Raw genomic sequence first — 26,645 nt, forward strand, 5'->3', positions numbered from 1 at the left:
TTCCTGTTAGTGTGTTAAGGGATGTTTTAAGATTTGTGGCGTTTTGTTGTATCTGAGTTTGGATTACTTGCAATTCTGTTCTAACTTCATCGTAAATCTGATCAATGGTTTCTTGTGATAATAATTTCTTTTGTATAATAGCTCTACGTTGGTCACCAATTCTCTGTCTGCTTACTTCCATATGTGGATATTTATCTATAAATTTTATATGTAATGAAGAAAGATATGAATTTGTGTCTGATTCTAAATTTGTAAGATATAGGTAGGTACGTAGGATGAACTTATTCATTTCCATACTCCATTTTTTACGTTTTTTTACGCCACTGGTGGTGAGTACAGGCTTACTGACAAAATTTGTCTCCTGTGCAACATCCGCCAGTTGAGCACCGGTTGATGATGAATTTGGTGAAGATGCATACAAAATTGGTGATGAAGATGATGGTAATAAAGATTTGGAGGATGAATTTCTCTGCGTGGACTCTTCTTCTAACGATGGCACATTCGCCTGTATATATTTTTTAGTTTTAGATCTAGTTATCATATTATTCTCACGAGTAGCTAGGGACATAAAAGTTAATCACAGCAGAGCCCTGCATTCACTGTGATAAGAGTAAATTAAATTAGAGGTCCCCTTGTCTCTAAAGTTCGCATACTAACGACTAAGCACCCCCTTAGTCATGGAGCCCTCGGCGTACGCTGTTCCACCTTGGCTTGGGTTGTATCTCTCTTGGTCTGTCTTCTCATCTTAGGCCAATCCAACATGAGTAGCTCTATTGGCATAGCCCTAAGAATCATTGAAGCGCACAAGCCCCACCACGTCGGCAACGTAAAGATACGTCGGTGGGGTTATTATTATTATTATTTTTTATAGAATAGGAAGGTGGACGAGCATATGTGCCACCTGATGTTAAGTGGTCACCAAACGCCCTTAGACATTGGCATTGTAAGAAATGTCAACCATCGCTTATAGCCAATGCGCCACCAACCTTGTGAACTAAGATTTTATGTCCCTTGTGCCTTTAATTACACTGGCTATTCTATCAAAATATCGTTGCATATTATCTGTGCGTTATTTATGATGTACTGTGTAATGTTCATCCTTTAACCATGTTTTAACTCAAGTCGTAATATCGGTATTGCAAATGAAATAATACATATTATAGTTTATATATCAGCTCATATATCAGCAACCGTCTTCACTTCGCGCCAATACCGATATACATATTCTATTTTCCCGCGCTCCGCGATGTGTGTCATCCGATATGACAGATGGAGCTACACAGATAATATATATTCATATTATAAAATACTAATTAATACATTATTGTAGATGCGTGATAACTACTATAATAATATAAATCAAACAGAAATTAATAATAAAGTACTTATAGGAACCATTAAAATAGTTTTTTCGAGGGTGGTCTTTGGAAACAGTTTTGTCAAGAATAGGATTTTTAATGTAGTCGAATTTGACATTTCGACTTCCAGTTTTTTTTTTAAATATTTCTTAATCTTATGAGACCAAGGATTATATATGAAAGTTTATATGGCATATTTTTTATTTTAATAGAACAAATTAAAAAATATATTAGTCTAAATAGTACAAGTGGTTGGTGTAAATTTTTATAGCAAGTTCCAAGTATTGATTTATACATATAATTATATGATATTTAAAAGAGAAATAAAGGATTGTTATTAATATTTTTTTTTATTAAAGTATAAAAAATGTTACAATATGTATTAAATTATTCTCCTGGCCAGACAACCGATTCAATCCAATCTAAATAGACGGATACCCTCGTGTATACAGCAGGTCTGCCCGACTCAGCGCAACTGCGACCAAACGATGTGATGCCGACGATATGGAAGATGCATTTATTTTGTGTGGACGCAATTTGGAGTGGAGATCCGGAGTCACCCTGAGAATAAATATATTCTTTCTTATTGGTTCATTTTAGCAAAATAGATCATGCATTGACCACACATATTCCCAGAGGAGCCAAATATAAAAATGTTTTTAATACATATAATAAAGGACATAAATAAAGCTTATATCATACAACTAACGCCATCTATTGGTGACATATGTTAACCTAATTTAGTGTACATTGAAAAAAAAATATATATAATATAATAATGATGTCATCCATCCATATGGATAATGATGTCATCCATCGAGACACCAGGACGCCCACCGTGGAGGAGTTCGTCCGCAAGCTCGCTCGCTCGCTATTTGCTAAGGCAGATAGCAGTGCGAGCGTACACCTCCACGGTATAGCACCGCTTCATGCCAGACCACCTGAGGGGCGTCCGTTACCTCGTGAGCTCCTACTGTCGCCGACCATCAGCGCCGATGCGGGCATCGGTGAAGAAGACGACGACGATCTGGAGACACGGTAGGACGACATCACCCATATAAGAGGAAAATCGTTAAGGACTTATAGCCACCGGGTCATAACGACCCTGGCCCTCTGGGCCAAAATAAACTGACACGACGGTTGAACCGTCGGGGAGGACCAGCCCGGGTAGGGGGGGTAACCCCGAGGCCCGTACCCAGACTGGCCAAGGCCAGCCAGGAGGACCATTGATTGATTGAAAAAAATATAATTTTCCACCAACGAGTAGCTTCTGTGTGTCTAGTGCGGAATGGAAACAAATCATACAATGTTAACGTCAAAGCTATGAAATAGGAAAAAAAACTCACTCTGACGGCTCTGTTTGAGTAGCTTATTTCACCTATTCTTTATATACCTATGTATAAATTTAGGTAAAATAGGTAATGTATACATTTTGGAGGGCTTTAATGTCTAAAGTTTTCGGCCCGGCTCGGAACAACCGAATATCTAAGGCTGATTTAATTGATAGTCTCATAAAAATTTGCCAAGCTGATGGAATGTCAATATCAATGGAATACCATAGTAAAAAATATAAACCATCCCTTACATCGTCGTTGCACCATTAACCCTATGAACTAATGTGATATATCCCTAGCCTGTAGTGACATTCCGTTCGAACTGATACCGGAAGAATGAGACGAGTAATACTCACTTGACACGTATCCTTCCCTCCACGCAACTCTCCAGCGCACATCTGGGAGTCAATGAATCCCGCCCAATGCCTGTTATGCGTGTCGTTTAAGAGTACATCGCAGTGATCATTTTCCAGTAACGTCAAGGATACCTTCTGTAATTCCTTTGACGACTCTCTGCTATCTTAAAGTAGATTTAAAGGATAATTATAGCAGCGTTTTATATTATATTAAAATTTGAGCGCACGCCATCTTGGAATTCAGTTTGAATCAAATCATTCAAAACATCAACATCCTCCAACAAAAGTGAACTCCAAGTTGTTATAACTTTAGATAAACTAAACTGATTTTGATGAAATAAATAATAAAAGGTACCTTAGAGTACTCGTTATAATAATAAAGATAATTGAATTTGTAATTTTTAACTGTTTTAAAGTTTACCCCGTACAAAAAATGGTTGTTTTTTGTTTTGTTAACTCGCAAATAATCCATATCAATTTAAAAAGACGTTAATTTGAAATCACAGACAGACACTTCACGAGCCGGTTGGCGTGGTTGGTGGATGCTTGCCTTTCACGCCAAAGGTTATGGGTTCGATTAACACCCAGGATAAATATTTGTGTGCATGAACATGTCTGTTTGTCCTGAGTCTGGGTGGAATTATCTATATAAGTATGTATTTACAAAAGAAAAATAGTTTATGTAGTATATCAGTTGTCTGGTTTTCATAGTACAAGCTCTGTATAAGCTTAATTTGGGATCAGATGGCCGTGTGTGAAAAATGTCCCGTAACCGTAACAGCCTGTGAATGTCCCACTGCTGGGCTAAAGGCCTCCTCTCCTCTTTTTGAGGAGCAGGTGTGTGAAAAATGTCCCAGGATATTATTATTATTATATTAATTTTATTTATTTGGGTAGATTTTGAACGATTTTCGCAAATGAATTCGAAGTTAAATTATACATAATCGAGACAAGAGACCTTTCCTTCACCACCGAGCACGATGAATTATAAAACACAAATTAAGACATTAAAATTCAGAAGAGCTTGCGTTTTGAACTTTACATCATCATTTAAGACTCTCGTTCTCTAGTCGTCGGCAAAGAAAGTTAAGAAAGAAAGCAAAACTATGAAAAATACTAGAAATTGTCTATGATGCATCTCAATATCTTTCAGTATTGACAGTTCGCCACAAGGCTGCGTGTGAGCAAGGTATGTCAGTTAACTCAGTGACGATTAATACGTGAATAGTATATAGGTGTATATACCAATAATACAAAGAATAGTGTACTTACGTGCACTAGTGACCCCCCAACCTGTAGCCACAGCCTTTGTATGGCCAGGGAAGTCGAACTTCGTCCAAAGGCAGGCCGGTCTGATCGCTGATTCAAAGTCTACATCGCTGTTGAGCTCAAATAGAGCGATATCATTGTATTTACCGGGTGACTGATACATTGGATGTTTGTGTACGGTTTTAATTGGTATCTGGGGATTTATTATTGTTATTAGACAAACAAAGTTACAAAGTACACATGAAAATATCAAAGTGTAAATATACAAATACTGATTGTAGGGCTTTCTGCAAGCCCTCTGGGTATCACCCATTCATTAGATATTCAACCGCAAAACAGTACTTGTTATTGTTGCTGCCATTGCTCTGTGGTCATGACGTCAGTTGGCTGAGCAAACGAATGTTATGTTTGTTACAAAAATAATAAAAGTACAAAGCCTTATTACGCTGATCATTTGACATTTTAGTTTACATAGCCGCATGACGTAACATGGCGACTACTATTTCGTTGTGTTCAAAAACAGATTAAAAAAAAGTATGTTTTGAATTGTATTTTAATTTTTTAATGTTTTATGAAAGCTAAGCTATCTTCTATTCTCATATAGAGCAAAATACTCTATTTTTATTTTACTCTAGTTAAAATACCAACTCACATCAACAGGACTAGCGCCGTCACTAACTGCTGGATCCAGATTTTGATCACCAAGTCGCACGATTGCTGGCTTTGGGTCCTTCATTTTTGGGTTTTTGATGCAATGACCGGCTGTCAGCACGAAGCGAGAGCTGATCAGACTCCCCCCACATTGGAAGGCATAATTACCTTCAATATCAACCCAGCCAATTGCTGCCTGAAAAATGTCATATGGTTATTTTATATAATTGATATAAAAGTTTTCTAGCGCGTCTTGAGACTAGGCTCGACTCGTATGACGGTGACGGTCACTGGGACGAGAATGTCTACTACCTTTATATAAATAAATTTATTAATACTCCATACTAAATTGAAAAACTGCCGTAAACTATATTAAATAAATAGGGAATCTTGATATCGCGATGTAGAAATGTTACAGTTATTACATAGCGCCATTAGTACTCAAAGGTGGAATTACAATGTACTTGTAAGTACTTACACAATGTGATTAAAGAAAATCGGTTCAGCGCTTTTGTAGATGTTGAAGGAACGTGAGCAAGATTTCTAATCGGAACAATTTAATCATTTATTTAAGAGGACATTTTTTTCTTTTCATTAAATAAACTAACTAGTACATTATATTTAATAACTCACCATGTGTGGGAATTCACCCTGGTTAGCGTTCTCTCCTCCCACGATAAGCTGAACGCTTTCATAATTACACTTCGGCGAAACCAAAGTCATTGCGTCCGGATCCGGCATTAGCGCGATGAAGTTGACGGTCTGTGTGACCCCACGACTGTATTCGTCACATTCTACGGAATAAGCGTCATAATTAAAGTTTTGAGCAATAAAAAAAATATTACCAGTAATAGATAAATAATAAATTAGTTTATATTTAAGCAATACCATGGGATATGGCAGCTTCTCCCGAGAGGAGAATTCAGATGGAAGATTTCGCTTAAACAAGCTAACAAATAAACAAATTTTGCAAGTTAAATTTAAGCTTTTATAAATGAATCGTTGATTAAAATTAAGAAAAAATACGCATGGCCTTATTTATAAACGTAGCTTAGCGTCTTTTTAGTTAAACACGGACTTCTCTCTTTCTGTCATTATTGATTTGACATTCGAAAGAAGAAGACAATATGTTTAACTAATCACCCGCTAAATAAAATTTATTAGTAAGTGCGTATATGATTAATTATTATTATTAATGGTTAATTTAGAGTAGTTAGGTAACTAATAATGAGTTTTAGAGCACTTGTGAATTTCTTTTAGATTTTTTTTTTATAGAATAGGTATGGGCCACCTGATGGTCACCAACGCCCATAGACATTGGCATTGTAAGAAATGTTAACCAACGCTTACATCGCCAATGCGTCAGCAACCTTGGGAACTAAGATGTTATGTCCCTTGTACTTGTAATCACGCATCCTTCAAATCGGAACACTATAATACCAAGTTTTGCGGTAGAATATCGGATGAGTGGGTGATACCACCAGTTAATTTACAAATTCATTTACAAGGAAGTGATTATTCAAAGCATAGGCTGCTGACCCTCCATGAACGGCCGCTTCAGACACCCCCTTATAGACTAAATACTGGATACATGCTTGAAATACATACTTCTCTCGCTGAGTCGTTTATTTTGATTGTTATTTACATGCGATAATTGATTCCACACCGGCCTGCGACTGAAAACAAACACACAATCTTTACTGCTAATAAATGTAAATTGTGTACGTATGCGTGTGTGTGTGTATGTGTAGGCGGACTGGCAAAAGGTACCTGATGACAAGTGGTCACTACGGCCCATAGACTTTGGTCATATAAGATGTCTTAACCATTTATTAAATCACTAATGCGTTAATCGGATTATGAGATTGGGGGAAGAGAGAGTGCACCTGTGTTTGCGCACACACTTGTGCACTATAATATCTCCTGCATAGTTGGCTAATCTCTCTTGAGATTGGCCGCCGTGGCCGAAATCTGGAGGACATTATTATTATTATTATTAATGCGTTATCAACCTTGAGAACTGAGATGTTATGTCCCTTTTGCCTGTACACTAGCTAACTCACCCTTCGAAAATGGAAAGCAACAAAAGTATGTACTGCTGTTTAGCGGTAGACTATCTGACGAGTTATATATATAAAAGTTTCTATATTTATATTTATTAATTGCACACATATAATATTCAAGCTCATAATACCACAAGGGCTTTGTGCAAACATAATATACATACATAAAGGTCTAATAGACCGATTATCGAATGTTTATATTTCATTAAATAAAAAAATACACGGAATAATAAACTTATATCACCCGAAATGTTTTTGAGTTACGACAAACATATCTAGTATTAAATTTGAGTAAGTTAAGTGGAAGAGTTTATGTATGTATAATTTGATTGAGTATTATAATACTTAATTATAATACTCAATCAAATTGAAATATATAATATAGGATGAAGCTGAAGCTGCTCAAATTCTCAAGCGCCGCAAATATTCACTTTTATCCAACGAATATAAATTGGCGGGGCGGGGTTTTGAAACATTAGGTCCATGGTCGTCTGATACTAAAAAAATCATAAAAGATCTTTCTTAGAAACTGGTCCACTCTTCTGGTGACCCAATAGCTGGCGCTTATTTAGCCCAAGGGCTGAGCCTAGCGGTGCAGAGAGGCAATAGTGCCAGCGTCTTGGATACAATTCCACAGGACAATCTTTTAGACGGCGTGTTTTTCCTATAAATTTGTAATGTGTATTTTGTTTTTTTATTTTAATTTTATATATTATAAAAATGTCTATAAATAGTTTCAATGTATAATATTAAATATTAATATAGGATGTAATACAAATAACTATTAACTATTATTGAAGGACATCTGTCAGTTTTGATGTTAAACAATAATAATCTACATTTTTAATCTGGCGAACGAGAATTCATGGCGGGAAATTGATTTTGAACTTTTCTTACGAGCATGGTGTGGTAAAATGTATTGAGAACGTTTTGTGATTGCGTATAATATAAAGAAACATTCATTCGTTATATAGAAATCACGTTTTATTCCTGAGCTGCGTTCAAGTTCTTTCAGTATGTATGTGCGTAGTATTCTATATAGGATAAATAAATATAACAAAACGTACTGTGAAATATTACTATTAAGGAAATATAAGGCTTGTTATTATTACTATTAAGTAAATATTGTTATAGCAGATCTCACTGTATATATATAATCAGAGCTTTTAGCAAATATAATGAAATATGCATGCCATTGTAATATTAATATTTTCAATACTTACTTGAAAATTTGTGTATTTAATATAGAACTGCCGTCTCTGCAACAGACGAGGATAGAATCGAAGGAATGAGTGCAGAAGGTGGGCTTGATACCATTGTTTCTGTAAAATAAAGAAAGTTGTAAAGTAACAGCCTGTGAATGTCCAACTGCTGGGCTAAGGCCTCCTCTCCTTTTTTTAGGAGAAGGTTTGGAGATTATTTCACCACGCTGCTCCAATGCGGGTTGGTGGAATACCCATTAATTTCAGTGAAATTAGACACATGCAGGTTCCTTCACGAAGTTATCCTTCATAAGCACAAATTAAGCACATAAAAATTCAGCCCGGGTTTGAACACACGATCATACATGTAACACCAAAAAGTATTTGTCAAAATTTATAAAACCAACATTTAGTATATTCGAAAAAACCTCGAAAGCCCCCGCAGAAAACGATCGTGAAATGTTAGAAAGTATTAAAGTAGTAAAGTATACTGCGGCATTGACTTATAATGATTATAACTTTTCAATAAAGGTTACATGCATTGAAATATATCATGAAAGCCTACGGTTTCTTTTAAATGCTATCAATCGCTTACGTCACGATGCTTACTATAGAAATCTATGTAATAAAGAGACCTCAGCTTTAAAACGCTGATGACGGCTTATAAAGTGCATCCTTGATTCGCAGGGTGTGAGCCAGTTTTTTTTTTATAGAATAGGAAGGCGGACAAGCATATGGACCTGATAGTAAGTGGTCACCAACGCCCATAGACATTGGCATTACATGAAATGTTAACAATCGCTTACATCACCAACGCGCCACCAACCTTGGGAACTAAGATGTCCCTTGTGCCTATAATTACACTGGCTCACTCACGCTTCAAACCGGAACACAACAATACCAAGTACTGCTGTTTTGCGGTAGAATATCTGATGAGTGGGTGGTACCTACCCAGACGAGCTTGCACAAAGATCTCTAGATAGATTGCGCAGGAGATATTATAGTTCACAAGTGTGCGCGCAAACACAGGTGCACAAAAATACAATATCCTGGTAATAATAGTTAACAGAAATAGCAACACACGAAGTTTAGAAAAATAAAATGTAATGTAACAAATATATTGAGTTAAAAAGTAAAAATAAATATTGTAAGTTAAAGTTATTTTAGCATTTAGTAGGCGAAGGTGGCCTATGTTAGCTTCAATACTCAACGTGCGGCACGAAGTAAGTTCATCCAGATTAAAAATATGATCTGCAGCAGTTCTGTTACGTAAGAACTGACTCACTCACGCGTAAAATGTTGACAACCAACTTATGGTATATACTATTTTATTCTTGAAATGTTATGATTATTACGGTCAATGTCGCATATCAACTTCGGACATTACACGACCTTTTTCTGCAATTTCGAGTTTGTTCTTACGTGAAAGCCTTACAACGGAATTAAATGAATCAAACAATCACTTACTGGAAGTCTTCTCTAGCCGATTGACATTTGGAAGCGGGTTTGCACACACCACGTGTGTTCGTGTGTTTTACAACGCAGGATTCATCCTCTGAAAATAATATTTATATAATATTAAAAGATTATGATGTAAATTTATACATTTCGGTTTTATCATGTCATTCTTGTATTTATATAGTTAATCTCTAAAACAATTTTATTCGAATTTTGTAATTAGATACGAAGGGTAGCTAGTGTCGTCATACGTATAACTCTATAGGTTCACGCGGCGCACGCCAGTATAGATCCCAGTTGGTATGATTTTTTAACGTCTTCAACGATCATTGTTATACTTCAGTTTATTAACATAACCTAGGAGCCAATTCTACTTTGTCAGAGCGATACGGTAGCATGCGAAAGCGATCCGGTGGCGCTCCTCGTTAAGACGGAAAGGGTACCGCTGGTTTTTAGTGGGTATGTTCTGGAAGCACTCGGCGCCTTGGACACCGGCGAGCCCCACATACTCCCCCCTACTATTCCCGTGAAGGAAATGCGTAACGCGTTTTTCCAGCGTTAAAAAATGGAGCCAATTCTACTAACAAATTGTCACCTTATCGCAATCGAATCGAAACGTGATCGTTGCCGTTCATCCGTTTTCCTGTTATTTAATTTAATTGTCGACTATTGACATAAAAGCTTACAATTAAGTTTGGTTTTGACACAACAGTATATGTTAACATCATGTCGGTTCGGTTCCGTTCGGATAAATATAGAATAGTCAAAGTTGGATTGGAATGAAATCGTATTTGTAGAATTCGGCCTCTTAATATCCATTGTAAAAGATACACCGAAACCTTTCTTTCAATTCGTCCATTGCTAAAAGCCGTATAAAAATCCGTTTTTTCATTATTGAGTTATAGTAATTTAGATAAGCAGACAGTCATATAGATTTGTTTCATATCAGACAAAATAGTTCAGTATCTTAAAAAGGAGTATCTATTGAGCTCTAGTAATATATATAGTAATGGTAAAAGAACGTAGAGTACCTAACACTTGCCCCCCCCCCTCATACATGGGTGAAGCCGCACCGGAAGCTAGTATCACATACAAAGGTTAATTGTGGTTAATGGTATGTCTGTAATGATAAAACTAATTAATTTTCTCGTCATATTTTCCTGTATTTACAATAGCGAGCGATTTTTTTATCTGTGGTGTTATTATTATAATTAATTTAATATGGCTCCTAACGATATTTTAATTACTGTTGTTTTATTAAAAAAAAACTAGCTATGCCTTGTGGTTTATCCGCCTTAAATTTGTGTTATACATGGATTAAATAAACAGTAATATTAAGAATGATGACAAGCAGTGCTGCCAACCTCAGAGAAGCATCCACCTTAGCGCCATCTCGAAATCCCCCTGTTTCTCTCTGACTGTTTAATTGAAATAAATATTAGATAAAAAAGCAAGTAATGCATGCAGCAGTTAACTTGAAATTAACCCGATTAAATTGAACTGAAGAGAGAAAGAGAAAATTCCTCAAAAAATGTTGCCCCTAAAAATATCCCATTTCATTTGACTTAACCCCAAATTTAGGCGGAAAACCCTCAAGTTGGCAACACTGATGACAAGTTATATAGTAGGAACGCTGCCTATAGGTTCAATAGTTATTATGGATGGGAAATAGGATATACTAATTTTTATTTTTTATTTTTTATAGAATAGGAAGGTGGACAAGCATATGGGCCACCTGATGGTAAGTGGTCACCAAACGCCCTTAGACATTGGCATTGTAAGAAATGTCAACCATCGCTTATAGCCAATGCGCCACCAACCTTGGGAACTAAGATTTTATGTCCCTTGTGCCTGTAATTACACTGACTCACTCACCCTTCAAACCGGAACACAACAATATCAAGTATTGCTGTTTTGCGGTAGAATATCTGATGAGTGGGTGGTACCTACCCAGACGAGCTTGCACAAAGCCCTACCACCAGTAATCCATAGATAAGTGTCATAATATCTAATTAGATATGGTTACTTTAATCTGTTGCGGCTGTCGAGATGCGACACGTGACATGCGATTTCGATATTAGTGGGTAGTGACAATACGTCTATACTACGCGCCAAAATATCCTAGATTAACGGTCCATGGGCGAACAGTATTAATATTAGGCGTCACAACGTACCTTTTTGCGATGTTCCAAGTTGGGCGCTTAGAAGAACTATGAAACATAGCGCTAATAACATTTTCAATCCAGATTAAATCTGTAAAAAAATATAGCTTGAATAAAAAGGCCAAGTGAAAACAGGTTTTAATGTTATTTTAATCGAAAACAATCTCGCTGTACTGGTTATAGCGAGATTTTTAAGACTTGTAATAGAAAAGGCTATTAATGTCAGCTAATCTCGTTGCATCTTCACCGTACACTATTTCTGTTGCACTAAATTGTAATAAAATGCATTTTATTTTCAAAACAAAAAAAAATTTTGCTGATCGTATTAACCGCCATTTTAAAATATTATCTTCATTGAAACGCTTTATATTATATGTTTGTTATTTACGCGTTCGCGTCTTAACTACTCGAACAATTATCATGTAACTTTGCACAAACGTCAGAGGTTTGTACCATTGTAAAAAGATATAAGGTACCTCACCCTCACTTGCAGACGAAGCTGTGGGTTAACATTTAATAAACATAACACTATGTAATAAAAAATTGTTCATTTTCTTTGTTATCTATATGAGTAACGAAATTAAATATCACATTTTCCTTATATATATGTTTAAAATTAGCTCGTTCGATAATATATGGGAGATATATGAACAATTTTAACCTAAGTAATACCGACTTGTCTTAAATTATTTTAAAAAACTATGTATTGTTAGGATTCTCGGTAAACACAGTTAGGGGCTAACTGAGAAATGGAGCGTCAGATGGCGTCAGCGTAAGATTTGTTATTGTAAATGCGTTAATGTGTGCGTGAGGTCTGTACATGAGCTCACATGTTTACACATCAATTTTCGTGAGTACCTTAGCATGTACCATTTTTTACTGCTTCGTTGATCTAATGGATATAAAGCTGAGGATCTCAATGTTCTGTGTTCAAAACCCAAGTCGGGCCAGAAAAGTCAATCGGTCAGGAGGACATCAATTAATTCCAAATCTTGACAAATCTCTAAGTTTTGAGGTTCCCAGGTCAGTTTTGGAGAAAGTGTGTGAATGTGTTACTTTCGAATAATAATAATAATGTCCTCATGACCAGGTTTTAGTATTGCAATCTGTGTCATCTCGCGTATAAAAACTTTTGATCAAAAATCATGTTAATGCAAATTATATCTAGGCTGAATGAACACACCTCTAAGCAGCTATCATAAACTTCTATTTAAAAAAAAAATCCGTTTTTAAAACTGGTTTGTAAGTCATTCATTTCTTTATACCATATATATAATTCCTTTGCTTTATAATTTTGTTTTATTTTAAAAGCGTTTTAATTTTAAAATTAAAAAAAACAACTATAAAGTAATTGTCTTGTCGTATCCGTGTAACAATTGATTAGCAAGATATTTGTTGTATTCACATATTATGACAGATTCGTCAGCTAAACATTTTTTAACAACATACGTAAACAAAAATAAACAACATGGAAATTGAATATATTATGCGAGATCATTGGTAACGAAACGTAAGGTCTTGAATAATATGGCGACGCTGTAATCGGAGATTCGAAGTAAAATTAAAGTGGATATAATTAGTTAAGTTAAATAGTTTTGTATTATAAATGAATATATTTTACTGGTGGTAGGGCTTTGTGCAAGCTCGTCTGGGTGGGTACCACCCACTCATCAGATATTCTACCGCAAAACAGCAATACTTGATATTGTTGTGTTCCGGTTTGAAGGGTGATTGAGCCAGTGTAATTAAAGGCACAAGGGACATAAAATCTTAATTCCCAAGGTTGGTGGCGCATTGGCTATAAGCGATGGTTGACATTTCTTACAATGCCAATGTCTAAGGGCGTTTGGTGACCACTTACCATCAGGTGGACCATATGCTCGTCCACCTTCCTATTCTATAAAAAAATATATATATATTAATCAAGAACTGTTTGTAGTTCATAATACAGCAGAGATATTAGCAAATCGCATGGAATATGTAAATATAAGGTTTGTTTTTACTCCTTCTGATCGAAGGAGAAAAAACTGAGGACGAGAATAAGGTGAACACTGATCCCACAGATAATTGAAATATGTCAACCTTTTCATTCAAATAAAGAACGCCAGTGCGGTGTGATATTGCTGCACGAATCAACGCTAATATTGTAGTTATTATATAGACAAGCTAACACAACTGGCGAGCAGCACCATTGTTGTGCACGAACCATTTGGAGCCACTGTTGACTCCCTCATAACTCAATAACTATTCACATAAACATGTCAAATTAGGCTCATATATTGAGCCAAATACATATGTGCCACATATTATGGCCTTCGCAAGTTCTAAAGCTGTAAGTTCATATTTTATTCTTCCGAAAATTTGGCTCGCTGGTTGAAACTAACCATCGAACATAGGGCTCTTCCATGACTTTTTTATTAGGTACTTAATTTTAGGAAGTTATTCGCCTGACCGCTGCAGAGAATAGACGTGTGTTCATTGCTTCCTTAAACCAGTAAAAAGTGTCCCGGAATTCTATACTTTGTGTGAAATATACCTAGCATCATAATTGCATCAACAATCTTTTAAACAAAATAATATCGAAGTGCATGTGACAGTAAGAGGAGCCACCTACCTCACACCCGCGAAAGCAGAGCGGTTGCTATTTTTTGACTCGCTTGCACAGTGACCCTGCGTTTGACGCGTACGCTTATACACGTAAGTTCGTACATCGACTTTATTGTATTGTAAAACTTATTGCGATTGCTGGTTGAAATTATTTAACAAATAATAAGCGTAGCACGATCGCCTCCTACAACCACAGGTGGTGGATCACAACCTGATCTATCAAAATTACACGTGGATATTCCTGGATCGCAAATAACATTTCGCTCTAAACGGAAACAACCAGCTGATCGAGAATGTGAGTGCTCGGAAGAAATTAAACTCATACGCAGTGAATTAACCCGCATTACTACACTGCTGGAATCATATGCTGCGACTAACTCGCAAATGATGGTACAAATGAATGACTCTATTGGATCAATAAAAACAGAAATTAGTAATCTAAAGCTTTCTCATACCGAAATAAAAAAATCATTTGATAACAACATAGCTAAAATCAGCGCTGAAATACATGATATAAAATCGTTAACTTCCAGAATCTCATTAGAACACAACAATGTAAAATCTCAGTTATCCCAATTAGAAACAAAATTAAATACTGATAAGAAAAAAATAGAATCACTAGAAACTAATATGCAGGAATTAAAAGTGAGTCTGATCCCCATGACCAAAAATAATTAGTTAATAAATTATGTAGTAATAAAATAAGTCAAAGTTGTGCTCCCTCTAAAATAATAGTAGAATCAAAAATAATTTCTGATACAAACGATATTTGTAACGTATTTAACAAATATTTCGCAACAATAGGTTTCCTCTTAGCAAAAAGAATACCAACACGACACCACAGCATCCTACACACAATTAATACAATCAATTAACATGAACTTGTAACATTCAAACCGTGTAGCTTTTGTGAGATTGAAAGACTGATAGGGGATCTTGATTCGAATGCAAGTAGTGGTATAGATAAGATTAGCACAAAAGTATTGAAATGTTTATGTAATTTAATATCAAAATGTCTGGCACGCTGTTTTAACAAGCTTATGTCCGAGGGACTATTCCCAGGCTCATTAAAGGTCGCAAAAATAACACCTATACACAAATCTGGATCTTTAACAAACCCAGAAAATTATCGTCCAATATCTGTGCTACCTGTTCTCTCAAAAATCTTAGAAAAATTAATTCACAACCGCTTAATAACGTATTTGGACTCTTTTGATTTCATTACTGAACGACAATACGGCTTTAGAGCTAGAAATAACACCACTGCTGCAACTGTAGATCTAGTAACAAAAATAAGACAGAACCTAGATAGAAAGAACATAGCTCTGGGCGTATTTATCGACTTAAAAAAAGCCTTTGATACCGTAAGTCATAAAATCTTATTACATAAACTTCAAAACATAGGTATCAAAGGTACTGTACTAGAAATGTTAAAATCGTACCTAACAAACAGATTGCAAATCGTCAAAATTGGTGATATACAAAGTAGTGCTTTGCCTGTCACCTGTGGTGTTCCACAGGGCTCAATTTTGGGACCACTTCTCTTTTTAATTTATGTAAACGATATTGCAACTTTGAAACTAAATGGTCACCTGACTTTATATGCAGATGACACCTGTTTATTCTATTTCGGTAATAACATAAATGATATAATTTCTCAAACTCAACGTGATTTAGATGTTTTGCATAAATGGTTCAATCAAAATCTTTTAACTATTAACGTTTCCAAAACTTGTTACATTGTATTCAAAACTAAAAATAAAAGGATTGCACCGCATGTTCCATTAACTATTGACAATTTTCCAATTGAGCAGAAAAACTGTGAAAAATATTTAGGGTTACGAATAGACAATCACTTAACTTTCAAATATCAAGTAGATTACATTAATAAAAAACTTTCCTCTTTAATTGGGTCATTAACAAATATTTCAAAATGCTTACCTAAAAAAATAAAGTATAACATCTACAATTCGCTAGTAAAATCGCATTTATTGTATTTAATAGAAATATGGGGTAATACTGGAAAAACAAAACTGCAAGAACTACAAAGAAAACAAAATAAAATTATTAAAATACTTTTTAGATATCCACCTTTGACATCAACAACTAAACTTTACAAAGAAACAAATATTATGAACTTACGACAACTTTATGTATATAATTCTTGTATTCTCATTAGAAAAATTATTAATAAATCGATACATTCAGAATTGTCATTTATAAAACAAAACAATAAACGTAGCACCCGTAGACCAAGCTTATTAGTACTCCCAAAAATTAGAACCAAATTTGCAAAAAAAAATATAACTTTCGATGGAGCACAACTATATAACAAATTACCATCTTATATAAAAAATGTAAGCTCAGTTAACGGGTTCAAGTCTCAACTCTCAAAATATATTTTAGAGAATACCCACTTTTGTACCGATTAAAATACACACATCTATTTTACTATATTACATTCCGTTAACTAAGTATCTATAAGGCGAATATATTTTTTGTCATCTTTACATTTATCATACTGTTCTCATGTAAGTGAATCTTTTTTTTTTGAGAATAAATTCTTAAACCTTAATACAGTAACAGCCTGTTAATGTCCCACTGCTGGACTAAGGCCTCCTCTCCCTTTTGAGGAGAAGGTTTGGAGCTTTTTCCACCACGCTGCTCAAATGCGGGTTGGTAGAATACACACGTTGCACAATTTCGATGAAATTAGACACATGCAGGTTTCCTCACGATGTTTTCCTTCACCGTCAAGCACGAGATGAATTATAAACACAAATTAAGCACATAAAAATTCAGTGGTGCTTGCCCGGGTTTGAACCCACGATAATCGGTTAAGATTCACGCGTTTTTACCACTAGGCCATCTCGGCTTTTTTTTTTGTTATCTAACCTAGTCATAACTTAAGCTTCAATATATTATCCTAAGTTATAAGAAGAAATGATATTTGAGTTGTTAAAAAATATTTTATGTTGTTATAAATAAACTTCAGGTCTGACCATTGAACTTGGTACCCATTTAGATCTCACTTCTTTTATAATTGAAGTCGACAACCAAGGCATATATCATATGACATAATTATATCTATAAATAATATAAAATATAACTTGGCTCTCATTTCACATGTTTTTGATGGGATTATGCAGGTATCATATCAATCATATATTTATAAATATTATTGTAATAAAAATAAAAGACATATTGATATCCTCGTAGGTAGATATGAGGTCCTGAGTTACTTGTTTCAGCTTGGGCCGAAAAAAAAACACTGTGGAGTCTGGAAGTTAGAAATGTGTACACTCCCGTGCTAAGGTGCTGTGCACTATAATATCTGGCCCAGTTGGCTGTCTCCTTTGACGGTTATAATAATCATTATAAGACATATTTATGCTCATAAAATTAATGCAAATAAGCTAAGATGCTAAGTTATGGATTTAAAACATTTTGATATTGTTTAAGATTTCGTGGGTAAAATGATTCGGTTAGCCAGTTCAAATGTAATTAATTTAATAATAAGTCAACAAAAAACGCGACCGTGGTAAATTTAAGGTGTAATTAAGATGTCTGTATATATTTCGGAGTGTCTAGATATTCATTGCAGAAAACGGTCGCGTAATGTCATAAAGTGATATGCGATATTGACCGTAATAATCATAACATTTCAAGGATACAAATATCAAAATAGTATATCATCATAAGTCGGTTGTCAACATTTCACGGGTGAATAATGAAGTGAGTTCTTACGGAATAGCATAGAATTTTTTTTTATTGTGAGTGCCAAGGTATTCACGAGAATTGACGTGTAAACATGTGAGCTCGTGTACCGACCTCACGCACACATTAACGCACTTACAATAACAAATCTTACGCTGACATCATCTGGCGCTCGAAGTACAGCTCGAAGTCCTCCTGTGTATCGAGTGCTAAGATGTTTACACATCAAATATGACATGATAGTATTGCTGACTGGCAAATGAGTCATCTGATTTTATTTTATTGTAATGTATTAGGTAACACCTACCGTGTTACCTAATACATTACAATAAAACATCGGTGTTTTGGCGAATGATGAGTAGCAGCCGAGGCTGCAGTGATTACACTATTAGGACATAAGCAGTGCTTTCCGAGGCAAAAGAGTTTTGCCTGCGCTTTTGCACAGTGATGTCTGACTGACTTCAGATCATAATGGCAAATAGGGCACGAATTTCATAAGCGTAACAAATAAATAAATAAATAATATATAATGTTATTGTTATTACATTATAACACCTCTGTTTTTGCCTTTGATTTAAACAGGCTGATTCAATTTTAATCCAGAGGATTTGATATGCGATTCAAAGGGGAAATGCTGCTACCATTCTTCTTTCATTTCTTTTTTACAGTAGCTACTTTTAATTTTAATTTGTAAATAATTATTTAAAACCTGAATGTGAACATGTTTTTTTTTGTTCGACATGACTTGTTGCTGTTGGCCCAAATGGCCTCGACAGCGTCACCGGGTGGGTGGCGAGTCTTTAAGATACATAGCCGGATGTTGGGAGCCCATTTAAGGGATCAGAATACGCGTGTCCTAAGAGCGCCTTCTGTTAGGCCGTACCTCGGCTTACGACACCGTCGACGTCAGGCACTATGTGTGCAATGACCCCGCCATACGCATAAGCGCGGACGGGTTATAATAAAAGAGGGCCCTCGACCCCGCCGGCGGGTTCGGTGTGTGTTTGCTCTGTAACCTAACGTGTAGATATTGGTCAATGAAATCTTATCATCGGGGGCGAAAAGGAAATCACGTTCGTCCTAATAAACGGTACACTTGCTTAGTGGCTGTTGAGTGAAACACAGGGGGCACTATTTTAATTTAATATGGTTATTTGCGAGTTAAGACCTTTTATGAAGTTTTTATAAAGTTAATTATTATAAGGAGTATTTATTTCAAGGTACGAATACCTTAATCTATTAACTTTAGTTTTTATTTAAAAAAAAAAAAAACGGTTGTCGAAAAGTTATAACAAATAAAAGTTCACGTACGTCTTTGCTGTTCACTATTTTAGGCTTATCTGTACAAATAAATAAAATTGAAGTGTGCGTTTGTTATTTCAAAATAACTATCTCTTTTCAATTTAATATGACTGAGATTTAGTGAGTTACAAAAACCAATACAACCTTTTTTATTTTTGTTTACCGATGCTATCTAATAGTTTAAATATTTTATATTATATATGTCAGCGCGTGACATTATTAAATAATGAAAATTCGTTAATTTTGAGAGTTATAATTTATTTTGTTATTTTTTTTTCGTTAGTAAATTATTCTGTTTAGTTTATTAGAGCGGTAACACCGAATGGAGGTGCATTTGTCGCGACGGGCGAACGTTATGTCAACCATGGACACGGACTGGTTGACAGCGGTTCTACGCGGTGATCATTCGCAAACCCATTAGCATTAAATCACTAATTATTAGTGTAATCCCTTATTGTATAAGAAATTGAAGTGTTTGTAATTGAAAAAATAACAGAAATCAACGTTGTAGTCTACTTATTTTAACGTTTCCAGAACATAACGCCCATCATGGATTCCACGATGGATTCATGGAGTGCACGAGTTCACGAATCAACAATTAGATGCGATTGCCCGGCTTCCCGTCGTCCCGATATATATAATTTAAACAAGTATTATGTACATTGGCAGATTTTGAAGTAATTTCGTTACAAACTCAATCCCACACTGGCGAGGCCGCGAGTTTGTATTTTTTTTTTAGAATATAGGCGGACGAGCATATGGGCCACTTGATGGTAAGTAATCACCAACGCCCATAGACATTGGCAATGTAAGAAATGTTAACCAACGCTTACATCGCCAATGGTTTGGTTTATGAATACGATAATGATGTAGATTTATGTGGTAGCAGTAAGACTTTCATACAATATGATTATGAAAATATAGAAATTATTAATTGCCAAAGTTTGAAACAAAGAGATTTCTTTTTTATATCATAGGTAGGTAGGAAAGTGGTCACCAACGCCCATAGACATTAGCATTGTAAGAAATTTTAACCATTGCTCACATCGCCAATGCGCCACTATCATTGGGATCTTAGATGTTGTGTCCCTTGTACCTGTAATTACACTGGTTCACTCACCCTTCAAACCGGAACACAACAATACCGAGTACTGCTGTTTTGCTGTAGAATATCTGATGAGTGGGTGGTACCTACCCAGACGAGCTTGCACAAAGATCTACCACCAGTAAATATATATCGATATATTGATAATTTTTGGACAGCGTTCGCGTCACACTGGCTATTTTATATCCGATTACGTCATCATATATCTCAAAAAATATGCAACATATTAACATACTATATAACCTCTGTCTGACCTGAAATTATACACTAAATCAATATAAGAATTCCATATTAACCGGATCTGTTGTTTTGCGTTAATCAGGTACTGTTTTCAACCAATTAACATAATGATTAATTGTAGCTTGGGTTACAATACAAGATTGATCGAGAATAATAATTATACTAATATGACTTATTTCAAACTAGCGGCTCGTCATACATCGTCTGCGTTCAACAATTATCATTTTTACACCAATAATAATATCTATAATAATAATAATAATTATTATTAATAATAATATACTGGGACTGGGCCTGGGTCTATAAATGGATAATTATTATAAACACAAATTAATCACATGAAAATAAAGTGTTTGCCTGAATAACTTGTGAACTTCGATTTATAATTTTTTTTAATTATACTTAAAGCAGTTTTACATTAAAAAAAGTATATATATATATATATGTTAAATATATATATATATATATTTCTTTTTAAATGACATTTTAAGCAGTTTTAAATTTAAAAAAAAGAAGTTAATACTTTCCCAAAGTTTAATAAATGGTAACAAGTTGTCTAATTTATTAGTGACCTTCTAATGCAAGACTTCCTATGTCTCAACTAATACCTTCTCATTATCGTGAATTACAGCTTAAAAAATAATACCAAGTAATTATACCAATAACAAATACCATTATAATTTTAATAATAATAATATCCTGGGACATTATTCAGACACGATCATCTGATCTCAAACTAAGCAGAGCTTGTACTTGTATCAAACAACTGATATATTACTTTTCTTTGTAAATACATACTTATATAATTACACCCAAACTCGGGAAAAACAGACATGTTCATGCACACAAATGTCTGTCCTGTGTGAGAATCGAACCCACAACCTTCGTCGTAAAAGGCAAGTATCTACCAACCACGCCAACCGACTCGACATATGACTTTTGTAGGGCGAAAATTAATATCGGGGTTGCATTATTGCAATTTCCTTAGATATCTCTAATTATTTTGAAAATTAAATAACTACGTCACTCGCTGATAATATAGCTTTGTATAGGTGAAAGAAATTTTAAAATCGGATAAATAGATTTTGATTTTATACGTTACAAACAAACATACAAAAAAATCTTATCTCTTTATAATATTGGGAAAGATATTAATATTATTATTATTACAGAAGAAATACTACGCGAGTATCTTATTATTTCTTCTCGCTCGAGCTAAAATAATGACAATACAAAATCGCTTCATTGTTAAGTTAAAGTAACTTCGCGTCAATCGAATAAATAAATACATTTGATTTGAATACAATTAAATTAATTATTTATCCTTTTTTTTTATATTCGCCGGGAGGGCAAATGACTCTACTCCACCTGATGGTAAGTGGTAATAGAGTCCAAACGCGACTGTCCTGCATTAAAATAACAACATGTATCAATGTTTATTTATATTATATATAATTTGTAATATTATAAAATAACTTACTAGCAGTCCTTTGAGGCACAACACGCAACACACTTCACAATGATTAATATTTAAATGATTTATATAAAAATATTACATACGTCTGCATTCGGCGTGGGTCATTGTGGTGTGGGACTGGTTTATTTTATTCGCGTGTTTTCCTAAGACTAAGGCGAGTTACATGGAGCGTTAAAACGCTATCGTCCTTAGTTTAGCGTTACGTTGCTCAATCGCGTTTGTGTTTCTAAATGTATGAATTTAGAAGCATTATTTATGATAATATAAAGTTATTTTTTATTTCTCCTCAAAAGGGAGAGGAGGCCTTAGCCCAGCAGTGGGACATTAACAGGCTGTTACTGTACTGTACTGTACTGTAAGTTTATTTTTATTTATGTTACAGTTAGGTATAGGATATTGGCCATGTTAGGGATATTTACCATTCCTTACATAGCTAATGCGCTACCAATCTTGAGAACAGTGATGTTATGTCCCTTGTGCCCGTTACACTTGCTCACTCACCCTTTAAACAGGAACGTAACAATATTAAGTACTGCTGTTAAGCGGTAGAATATCTGATGAGTGGGTGCTACCTACCCAGACAGGCTTGCACAAAATCTAGTGCTAAATAAAATTATTACAATACTTTTTTTTTTTTTTAGTTTGCGCTTTTTTATAATTTATTTGTTTGTTTGTATATTATCTTAATTGTAAACACAATAAATATACAAAAATATACGTAATGTAATTTTAAATTGTGCGTTTACAAAGATGGATTTATCCCAAAATGGCTCTCAGTCGCTCTTGAGTACACTAAGGCTATTCTGTAAGAATATTATGTATACTGTTATGTGAGTTCAAGGTTAGGTTAGGTTAGGTTAGTACCACTGAACAGATTTTGATAAAATTTGGTATAAAGCAATATTAAATACGAAGGGAAGCCATAGGCAATTTTTTTTTACCTAGCACCTGGCTGCCCATCCAAACACGCCGGCCAAGCCGTGGACGACAAAGGCTACTATTATATAAAAAATAAATATTAACAATTAATACAACAAAGCTAATTAAAATAACAATATTATAAGAATGTAATTAATAAACAAATTAGAAATGCAAATTAAATACTTATATACATACCTACTATGGTATCGTCATAATGTCGGTTTGATAGCGTTTTATATGGTATCAATAAACGCTACACGTGTAAACAGCCTTACGTTGTAACAGGATGAATACGAGTTTTTACAAACTAGTATTTTCCCACGACGTTACGCCTTATTAACATAATGCGTTGAGCGTAATTCTGTTTTGATTTTTAAAATAACCATTTGGTATTTTATGGTTAAATTTAATGGGGTCGGTGTTGGAAAGACCGATATTTAGCAAAATCGTGTTTTGAGGTCACAGATTATATTATATGGTGCTTGAGCTTTGTGCAAGGTCTGGTTACCACCCATTCATCACATTCTACCGCTAAACAGCAATGCTCAGTATTGTTGTGTTCGGATTCGAAGGCTGAGTGAGCCAGTGTAATTGAAATGAGCAAGTGTATTTATACCATAATCGTTATAAATTAGAAAAAATTGGTCCCATTGACACAAAAATCAATATTTATTTATCAACCGACCCAGACATTGCGGAAGTTTACTGAAGTTGGAAATTATTAATGTAACATAAAACATTACAGTATAGTACAAAAAGTTTTATTTTTATTGAACAGGTAGGCGAACGAGCATATGGGCCACCTGATGGTAATGTTAACCATCGCTTACATCGCCACTCACTGGCTCACTCACCCTTCAAACCTGAACACAAGAATACCAAGTACTGCTGTTTTGCGGTAGTCAAAAAGTCGATATCTGATGAGTGGGTGGGACCGACCCAGACGAGCGAGCCTGCACAAAGCTCTACCACCATAAACCCAGACGAACTTGCAAAAGGTAAAATTTGTAAATCAAATCAAATAAAAAAAAAAAAAATTTTTTTAAATCGACAGGCTGATTGGCGTGGTTGGTAGATACTTGCCTTTCACGCCGAAGGTTTTTTTTTTTTTTTTTATATTCGCCGGGAGGGCAAATGACTACTCCACCTGATGGTAAGTGGTAGTAGAGTCCAAACGCGACGACGGCCAGTACAGACGGGAAAAACGTTCTGCACTAGCCGCCTTCGCCTTGCCGGCCCGCAAGATGCCTCTTCACGCCTCGTTTGAAGGAACCCGGGTTGTAAGAGGAGGGGAACACGTGAGCTGGTAAGGAATTCCATTTTTTGGAAGTGCGACAAAGAAAGGAGTTGCCAAATTTCTTAGTTCGCGATGGAATTGATGTCACAGTTAGGCGGTGACATCGAGAACCAGCTCGCGTGGACTTAAGAAGGAAGGGGGAAGCAGGAATTAGAGAGAATATTTCCTCAGAGCACTCGCCGTGATACAGTCGATAGAAAGCGCTCAGTGCTGCTATCTCACGACGCAATTGTAAAGGTTCAAGGGTGTTTGTGACCTTTACGTCGCCAATAATGCGTACGGCACGTCGCTGCAACCGGTCCAAGGCCTCAAGTAGGTACTTAGCGGAGCCATCCCAAAGGTGCGAGCAATATTCCACGCAAGACCGTACCTGTGTTTTGTACAGCAGGCACAGTTGTTGTGGCGTGAAAAAGCGCCGCACCTTGTTCAGAACTCCGAGTTTCCGTGAAGCTGTTTTTATAACAGCCTCGATGTAATCCCTTGGACTAAGGTCGCAGCGAACGTCAATCCCCAGCATGGCGATTTTGCTTTGCATCACCAGCGGAGTACCACAGAGGGAGGGAAGAGGGGAAAATGTTGACTTTTTCGCCGTGAGAGCGCATACCTGTGTTTTCTTGGCATTAAACTCAACAAGATTATCAGAGCCTCATTTGGCGATGAGCTCTAACGTCCTATCGAGTTCAATGACAAGATTCTCCTGCCTCTCCTCAGTTTCCGCCCGCCCAGCCACTGCGCGTCCGTGGTATCCACCATGCACTGTACTATCATCTGCATAGCAATGTATGTTCCCAAGGGAGAGCATATCATTGATATGCAAAAGAAAGAGTGTGGGAGATAGCACAGATCCCTGGGGGACGCCAGCATTCACTACATAGAATTGTGAAGCGCAACCATCTACTAAAACACGAAGGCTACGTTTGTGTAGGAAGCTGGCAATCCAGGTGCATAGCTGAGCAGGCAGTTGTGGGTTCCCACCCAGGACAGACATTTGTGTGTATGAACATATCTGTTTGTCCTGAGTCTGAGTGCAATTATCTGTATAAGTATGTATTTACAAAAGAAAAGTAGTGTATGTAGTATATCAGTTGTCTGGTTTCCATAGCATAAGCTCTGCTTAGTTTGAGATCAGATGACCGTGTGTGGATAATGTCCCAGGATATTATTATTATTAAAATAATAATGGTACTTGGCATTGGTATAATTACTTGGTATTATTATTATTTTTAAGCTATAATTCATGATAATGATGAGACAACTTGTTACCATTTATTAAACTTTGAGAAAGTATTAACTTTTTTTTAATTTAAAACTGCTTAAAATCTAATTTAAAAAAAAATCGAGGTACACAGGTCATTCGGGCAAATACTTAATATTCATATGATTAATTTGTGTTTATAATAAAGTAGTTTCCATTCAGGGGATGGGGACAAGTGTTAGGTATAATATGTCCATTTCTGTACTCCTGACAACGTGTACGCAAAAAGCGAAACAAACAAACTGTCATATTTATAATAATAGTAAGGATTCATTGGTGCTCCGAGGTGAATGAAAAAATCGTGAGAAGAACTCTATATGTTGGATGTGTATCCAATGCTAGCTGTGGTTTATTATAGGGCTGTAAACGTTTTCTTTTATAGATAATCAATAATTACAAGTTGTGATTATTTTTGTACAGTCTGTCATTTAACAGTGGTTGTCGAATATAGATTAAAAATGTCGACGTCTTTTCTTTTTTTTTTAAAGTGACCAATGAACGAAACACAATTATTGTTTTAGGAATTTAATCAATCGCTTTTTCATAATTTTATTATTAAGACGATAATGATATTGTTTGTTTGTTACGCATTCAAGTCTACTTTACTCAACGGTTCACTATGAAAATTTGATAAACGTCAGATGTTTTCAATACAGAAATGTCAAAGTATTATACCTTCAGAGTGCGGAATTCGGCCCACATGTGTGTGTATTCTTTTCAATGTGTGTGTGTCCTTATACATTTGTTTTTGTGGTACTAACTAATACGCATTGATGGTAAATCTATCAGCCATCAATGGATAGAGTACCTAAAACCACAAATAGGGAAGGAAATTAGTTTTACATGTAACTAGCGGCCCATCCCGACTTCA

The 26,645-nt window shown here is 35.4% G+C and overlaps 1 protein-coding gene across 1 annotated transcript; it reads right to left on the bottom strand.

Annotated features, from left to right (window-relative positions):
* Window positions 1-1,684: 1,684 nt before the first annotated feature.
* LOC126780010 (serine protease snake-like) lies at window positions 1,685-22,408 on the bottom strand. The gene is made up of 10 exons (XM_050504250.1): window positions 22,305-22,408; window positions 11,866-11,944; window positions 9,701-9,788; window positions 8,255-8,353; window positions 6,577-6,644; window positions 5,602-5,762; window positions 4,970-5,164; window positions 4,321-4,510; window positions 3,049-3,212; window positions 1,685-1,919 (listed from the first exon to the last, which is right to left on the bottom strand). The coding sequence occupies exons 2-10, from the start codon at window positions 11,924-11,926 to the stop codon at window positions 1,746-1,748; spliced, it is 1,200 nt and encodes a 399-aa protein (XP_050360207.1). The 5' UTR covers window positions 11,927-11,944; window positions 22,305-22,408; the 3' UTR covers window positions 1,685-1,745.
* Between the last annotated feature and the right edge of the window lie 4,237 nt (window positions 22,409-26,645).

Source organism: Nymphalis io, chromosome 30 (genome assembly GCF_905147045.1).
Source record: "Nymphalis io chromosome 30, ilAglIoxx1.1, whole genome shotgun sequence".
Classification (NCBI taxonomy): Eukaryota; Metazoa; Arthropoda; class Insecta; order Lepidoptera; family Nymphalidae; genus Nymphalis; species Nymphalis io.

Coding starts and splice junctions, on each gene's coding strand:
- LOC126780010 (XM_050504250.1), bottom strand. CDS start 11,926: ATGTTATTAGCGCTATGTTTCATAGTTCTTCTAAGCGCCCAACTTGGA. Junction 4,511..4,969: donor ACGGCGCTAGTCCTGTTGAT/GTGAGTTGGTAT, acceptor ATAAATCCCCAG/ATACCAATTAAAACCGTACA. Junction 1,920..3,048: donor GAGGGAAGGATACGTGTCAA/GTGAGTATTACT, acceptor ATTTATTCTCAG/GGTGACTCCGGATCTCCACT.